At 40.1% G+C, this 7,227-nt stretch overlaps 1 protein-coding gene across 1 annotated transcript; it reads left to right on the top strand.

The window, feature by feature from the left end:
- On the top strand, positions 1–6,418 carry LOC105919598 (cytochrome c oxidase assembly factor 6 homolog). Its single transcript, XM_012854930.3, has 3 exons — positions 1–795; positions 1,053–1,206; positions 5,870–6,418. Exons 2-3 carry the CDS (start codon positions 1,063–1,065, stop codon positions 5,966–5,968), a joined length of 243 nt encoding a protein of 80 aa, XP_012710384.1. The 5' UTR covers positions 1–795; positions 1,053–1,062; the 3' UTR covers positions 5,969–6,418.
- The last annotated feature ends 809 nt before the right edge of the window (positions 6,419–7,227 follow it).

Raw genomic sequence — 7,227 nt, 5'->3', positions numbered from 1 at the left:
TTCCCTTTACTAAAGCAAAGCTACCTCAGCATAATACTGCCTGCCACCACCATGTTTCACTGTGGAGATGGTGTATTCAGACAGCGTTAGATTTCTTGCTACATATTGCATTATGCATTCAAGGCTAAAAGGTTATTTTGTCTCATGTGACAAAAAACGACACGTTTCTTCTATAAGAATCCACTTTATTCACCAAGTTTGTCCAAACAAACAAGGAATTTGACTTTGGTTCCACGTTGTTCTCATTGAAGCCATTTCAAAAATAGTTTCTCAAGAAAAAAAAGAAAAAAAATGTTGAGAAATAAAATGTTTATTTTGTCTGGTGAATATGCATGCTACACGTTTTCAAAAGAGAAAAACGAGGTTGACTAAGCGCAAATGGCTTGATAAAATAATAAAGAAAAGGAGACATTTCAGTGTGTGTTACTGTGATAAAGCAGTACATAATGCCAAACTATGTTCAAATGAACTATTTCCAATAGTATGTATTTTTCTCCAAAGTTAATTTAACAAGTTTGAGTCTCGCGTCTGAAGAGCCGTTTCTTTTACAACTCCGCCATCACTTGGTCGGAGCCCGTAATCACACCAAGACGTCATCACCGCGCGACCAGGAAGTGCTGCTGCTGTCGCGCTTGTCCTTCACTTTGGCATCCACTTCATTTTGTTACAAAAGTATTGCATGTGTTGTTTATTGAGGTATTTTTGTTGTTGTTGTTATTTTATGGAGTGACAGCGGGGAAGAGAGAAAGCGGTCGGAGCCACGGAATCGTCTGCTTATTTTTAGCTTTTAATTTGGTAAGTAAAAATAAAGTGAAATTATTGGCAGTTAATAGTTTGCTCTGTTGTTACTTCGCTTAAATTTAAAACAATTGGTTAGCAGTGTGAGGAACTTTGTATTTGCTGACACATTCTAAGTATAATTCTTCAGAAGAAAGTTTAAATCAGTGGAAATTAAACTAATATTAAATATGTCGTTATTCAACAGCTGAGCCACCTAGTAGCAGTTTCTGGTTAAAAGGAAGTTTGTCCTTTTCCAAATCTCTCCCCCACAGCTGATCAGGGATGGCGGCTCCGACCTCAGCGGAAAGGAAAGCCTGCTGGGAAGCCAGGGATCAGCTCTGGCAATGTCTGGATGACAACAATGACAAGATTCAGTCCTGTCAGAAGTTCCAGAGGGATTTTGAGGCCAAATGTCCAGCTCAGTGGGTAAAATAACCACTCTTTTTTGTCAGCGGTTGTTTTTGGCAAAACAGATGCTTGAAAACTTTGCTGGCAACATGAAATTCCTTTAAGAACCAAACTAATTATGTCATCCATCCATCATCTGAATTAGGTGATAGGTGAGTAACTAGTGCTTTGTCAGATAAAGTGCTTAAAAAGTATTTGTCCCCTTAGATCATAAAACCAGTTTTATTCCAAAAAATGGATAACCTGAGGAAATACAGAAAGCAGTTATTAAATTATTTTGTTTTCAAGGGACAAGTCTGTCCAAACCAACTCGGTCCTCTGTAGAATTTAGGGTTGCCGCGATACTAAAATTTCAAACTCGATATCGATACCAAGGAGGAACATAGTTGATACACAATACCATTTTCGATACCACGAGGATAAAAAAAGACAAATAATTAAAGACATAAAAAATATTTTAGTAATATGAAAATCTCAATCTCAACATTCAATAAAATTTTTCAAATCAGTTTTATTTATATAGCATCAATTCATAACACGTCATCTCAAGGCTTTTAACATGTAATGTGCTTTAAATAAGTGTGCAAATAACTGCTAGATAAATAACCCAAATAACACATGCCTAGTAGCAAGCTAACTACAGCTAATCACACATTACGGCGGACCAACGGTCACGCTGACATCAGAAATATGTTTATTGTATTAAATTAAATTATGAATGTAACTTTAAGTTGTTGGAATTCATCACGAAAGCCCGGGTGTCAGTCCTTGAGATATTTAGCCAAAGTAGTTGTGCTGCTTGACCTGGTTGCACCATTTTAAAGCACTGTTTGCTCACAGCGCTGTCAAGATCTTTGGGTTTCCCTCCTCCTTTTGCCTCCTATGCAAAATATTTAGTATCGATAACATGTATTGTATGCGGATACAGCATTTGAGTATCAATACTTTCGACAACCCTAGTGGAAACATAATTACCACAGCACTTGAAGTAACCCCATGTTTTGGTCAGCTCAGTGTCACCCGGGTCAGAAACGGACCCGTCTGAAGCTCTGCATGCATCTTGTTCCTTAGTTAAGGTCAGAGTTCATGATTCAACAATAAGAAAGAGAAGCTTTTCTGTTACAGCTGGTGTAAAATTAACAAAGCATTAAAGCAAAAAAACAAAAACCATCATATTAATAGTTAAACAGGCTGGTGTGATGATAAGGGGCTGCTTCAGGACCTGGATGACTTGCCCTAATTGATGGAACCATGAAATCTGCCTTACAGCTTTGTCACTGAAAGCTTAAGCAGACTTGGGTTTTGCACCAGGGTAATGAGCTGAGGTCTCATTTATAAAGCTTGCTCATGCACAAAATTGGGCCTGAAAGCTGTGGACACCACTTTCCATGCAAAACTTTGGATTTATAACAAAAGAACTTGACAGGAGATGTACGGTCTTCACGGCAGTTCTGTCCCAGGTGTATGCTCATTTTGGAGATGGGAAAATAGTGAATTGCTGCCAAACTGCATCATGATTCCTCTCAGACTTTCAATTTCACTCCATATCAGACTTTAATCATAGATCAACTTTATCATAAGCATTCAAAACTGCAAAAGGATCTTTGAATAAATAAATAATTCCTATAAGCCAACTTCAATATTAAATAAGTGTGCACAACATTTTATCAGGGTTTTCCACCATCACATTCCTCTCCCCAATTATCACCAGGGTGACGTGTTCCAAAGATTAATAGATTATTGTGACAAGGGTATGCGGCAATTACTTTAATTGCTGCAAACGGTCAAACACATACTGTGTGGTGGATGCATTGTTATTGTTGGGAGACCTTGGAGGGAGAATTAGGAGGAAACACTGTTTCAGGGATCAAAGATTACCTGGTCAGTGATGATGACTAGTAGATGAAAACTTCAGCAACACTCGAAGGTTTAGGAGAAGACTTTATTGACAGACCAGAGTGCATTTTGGCTTGTGGCCTTCTCCAGGGTTATTACAAATCGCCTCATCAATTATCTTTAAATAAGAAGTACTTTTATTGAAAGATAACTGATAACATTTTACTGCTGTAGCTGAATATTTGCGGATCTGGTTGTGCCCTCTTCGTCCCTCTACGCGCCTAGTTTCAACCATAAATGGTCAATGCAAAGCACCTCATGAATGTTAATGTGATAGTTTTTTTTCATCATGGTGAAGTGGCAACCACCAAAAAAAAGCTAAGAAACTCTGGAACAGTTTTACAGAGAGGCATCCATCCATCCATTTTCTAACACGTCGACCCCTTGTGGGGTCGTGAGAGGTGCTGGTGCCTATCTCCAGCTGTTAGTGGGTGAGAGGCGGAGTTCACCTGGACAGGTCACCAGTCTGTCACAGGGCAACACAGAGACAAACAGGACAAACAAGTCGTGTTTTTGGACTGTGGGAGGAAGCTGGAGTACCCGTAGAAAACCCACGCATGCACAGAGAGAACATACAAACTCCATGCAGAAAGACCCAGTAGGCCGTGGGCCAGAATCTGTAGGATGACTTTTCGTATGAACTGTCAGGGGGCAACCTTCTTGCACTTGGAGGGGTTTAGACTGGACAGGTCGCCAGTCCATCGCAGGGCAGAAATAGCCCAGACTTTGGCCCAATTTACTGTGATATCACCAAGACCTGCTGCGCTAAGATAGCACAGCCAAACGACTTATCCACGCCAGAATTTGTATCTGGGTTATTTCTGCCCTGCGATGGACTGGCGACCTGTCCATGTTTTACCTGCTGGAGATCGGCACCAGCACCCCTCACGAACCCAGCAGGGATAAGCATGTTGGAAAATGAATGATGGATGATCTGGGCTATTTCTTTTTCCTTGCCATCAAGATCTTTGCCAACTGGCGCCAGAAAATGCTATTATTGGGCTTTCTTCGTCTGGAAACAGATGCATACAACCCTTTACGGGCGCAGCCATGATGAACTGGTTGAACTCGCTCAGCTGACAATACAGCGATCTGATTGGCTGAGCAGCAAAAATCGAATCACGTGACCTCTTGGACCAGAGCGCCACAGTTTAGATTTTTTATCGGCTATAACTTATTAATGTGCAAGTGAAAACGTGGGAACATTGGTGTTTTGAGATCACTGCTATGTGTAGCAACTTATCCCGGTGGAAGAAAGTTGCCCCCTGACAGTTCATACGAGACTTCCTAAGGAGACGTCCTACAGATTCTGGCCCACGGACTACAGGGCAAGAGCCTGACAGAGAGGCGATTATGAAATTTGTAAATCAGAGGTCAACGCACACATGTTGCCCACATGAAAAGAACCCATTAACAATGAAACCTGATCGCTGTTTTCAACGTCAGATGAAAGCCGTGCTCCGTGTTGATATTCCTCTGAGGCTATGTGCTGCTCAGATTGACATTCAGATGAGGGAGCGAGACCAAGTTGAATCAGACATTTCTCCGGCGATTCCACACCCACCCAAAAAGAAAAAAACCCAGCAAAAAGCATTTTCGGAAGCCAATGGACTCAATGTGGTACGAGCTTCTCTGCGCTGTGGGTTGGAGGGCGGCCTATCACCACCTGGGGGGGAGGTGTGTAGCCAGTTTCCCCTATAGGTTATAAAACACAATGCTCAGAGTCAGAAGGGGCATATTGGTCAGTCATAATCATTAGCCAGGAAATATTTGATCATTGAAACCGTATTTCCTTCTAATTCTTCCATCTGCATGATCTTCCAGAAATGCCAATGCATCCACCGCGCAGAATTACACACGAGCGTATTTGACCGTTCACAGTAATTAAAGTAATTGCTGCACACCTCGTCACAATAATCTATTAATCTATGAAACACGTCACCCTAGTGATCATCGGGGAGAGTAATGTGATGGTTGAAAAACCCCATAAAATGTAGTGCGGACTTTTATTTAAGATATAGGTTGGCTTATGGGCATTTTTCTTATTTGAAAGGTCCTTATGCAGTTATGTATCACCAGCGCAAGCATCGATAACAATGCAGTTTTCAATACTTATGATGAAGTCAATCTATGACTGAAGTTTGATATGGAGTGAAAGAGAATGTCTGAGAGAATCATCAAGCAGTTTGGCTGCAATTCACCACTTTGCCATTTGCTTCGGCAATTTCCCCGTCTCAAAAATGACGCCTGGGTCAGAGTAGCTGTGAGGAACACATGTTATGCAAAAAAAAAAAAATTGAAAAGTGACGTTTGCATGTTTCAGGACCCATTTTGTGTGTATGCAAGGTTTATAAATGAGAACCCTGAAGTATTTTGGCAAGGCCACCTCTGAATGGCTCAAAGAAAACAAAATAAAGATTTTAGATTAGCCCAGTCAAAGTTCGGGTGCAAATCTGGGGAATGAATAAAAACAATTCTGGAAATTTGGTCAAAAATTTTCAAAGTGATGTAAATGACCTACTGCCAGACAGTTGCCATCTTTCAGCCAGCTGCCAGCCGACAGGCAGTGGGGAGGCCTTCATAGGCATATTACCATACAGCCAGAGAAAACTGGTCATCCCGACACCTTTTGATGCTGGATACACCAAAGTGTTTGTGATCAGGCAAACACACTGAATTACTTTGTCTTTATATATTGTCATTATAAATTATATATTAAGGTAGAAAGAACTGCAGCAGTGGGTTTGTGCTCACTCTCTTTGATTTTCCCATCTTTTCTTGGCAGGTGAAGTATTTCACCAAGAGGAGAGATTTCCTGAAGTACAAAGAGAAGATGCAGACAGAAGGGTTCAAACCTGCTGAAGGCCCACGAGTAAACTCCTAACTGCTTGGGAGCAGGAAAGCTGCAGAGACTTTTAACCACACCCAGAACCTCTGGCAAAGGAGCAGGACCCGAGTGGAGTTTTCATTGTGAATAGAATACCTCTTCTTCATCTGCATCACTATTTATTTGTTAGGATAAATTTAAATATTATTTTGAACCCTAATTGTTGCATAACATGCTTGACAAAAATGGTTTGAGCTACTTCCTTAAAAATGATTAAAATAATGTCTTCTCATGTTTTCTTTAAAAACTGATCTTAATGTTAGATTAATTCACTGGAATCCAGGCACAAGTAACCAAGACTGCACCCGGACAATACTAATCTGAATAATGGGTACTTTCAGTACCAGATCAGGTGTTTTTGATGCAGGACAGTCAAGACTCTTGGCCCATCTGGAAATGCATTACCAGTTTCTAGTGTTTTGAAATAAATCAAATCAACCAAGTGATTTTGATGACTTTTATTGTTGTTCATGTAAATTGTTTTTGTTTTTTTAACTAGTTTGTATAATAGATAGATATGAATACCCTGATAGGATAAAACAGGTGATTTAAGAATGTTACAGGTCTTTTGAAACAACCAAAAACACATTGTGTTTGTATCATAAATCAGTGTATTTACAAAGGAGTGTGGCCCCTGGGTTATAGGACCTTGCCTAACACCAGCAAGGTAATACCTTCGCTAGAAACAGGGTTCCTACACATTTGTTCCAGACCTGAGAAAGCATTGTAAAAAATAGAGGCTGAAAGTGAATGGTATTTCTAGACTACTTGCTGCTTTGCTGTCAAAATAATAAACCTATTAAATATGATCAAACTTATCAGTCGGTTAATCTGTCAATTGATTAATTTGTCTATCAGTCTGTAAATCCCCCCCTCTGGCCAGTCAGTGTAATCTTCCATCCATTCAACTGTTCATATATCAATCCAGCCGCCCATCAATGCCTCATTTCCCTCAATCTGCCAATCAGGCCATTCCTCTGTCTGTCCTACCATTCATGCCCCATTACATTACAAAATTGGATAGGAACTTTGGAAATTGGAGACTAGAAAAGTGAAATTCTGATCTGGGAAAATGTGTAGGAAGCCTGTTGAAATCTATAAACCACAAAGAAAATTGGGTATAGTATTCAGACTCGCTAAGGCCTCTACTTTTAATGCAGTAGTACAAAACAGTCACAAATTGCATGTAAATTTTGTATTTTCTGTAAAAATATAAAGCATATCTTTTCCATATCTGCTCAGTTCACTGAGGGTTT

The sequence above is a fragment of the Fundulus heteroclitus genome, unplaced genomic scaffold, assembly GCF_011125445.2.
Source record: "Fundulus heteroclitus isolate FHET01 unplaced genomic scaffold, MU-UCD_Fhet_4.1 scaffold_50, whole genome shotgun sequence".
NCBI lineage: Eukaryota > Metazoa > Chordata > Actinopteri > Cyprinodontiformes > Fundulidae > Fundulus > Fundulus heteroclitus.
Note: the sequence above shows the minus strand (reverse complement) of the source record. Positions and strands in the feature narration are given on the sequence as shown.

Bases quoted from the DNA above. Each gene is read 5' to 3' on its own strand.
- LOC105919598 (XM_012854930.3), top strand. From the start codon at position 1,063: ATGGCGGCTCCGACCTCAGCGGAAAGGAAAGCCTGCTGGGAAGCCAGG. The intron at 1,207-5,869 runs GTAAAATAACCA...TTTTCTTGGCAG, and splicing joins CCAAATGTCCAGCTCAGTGG to GTGAAGTATTTCACCAAGAG.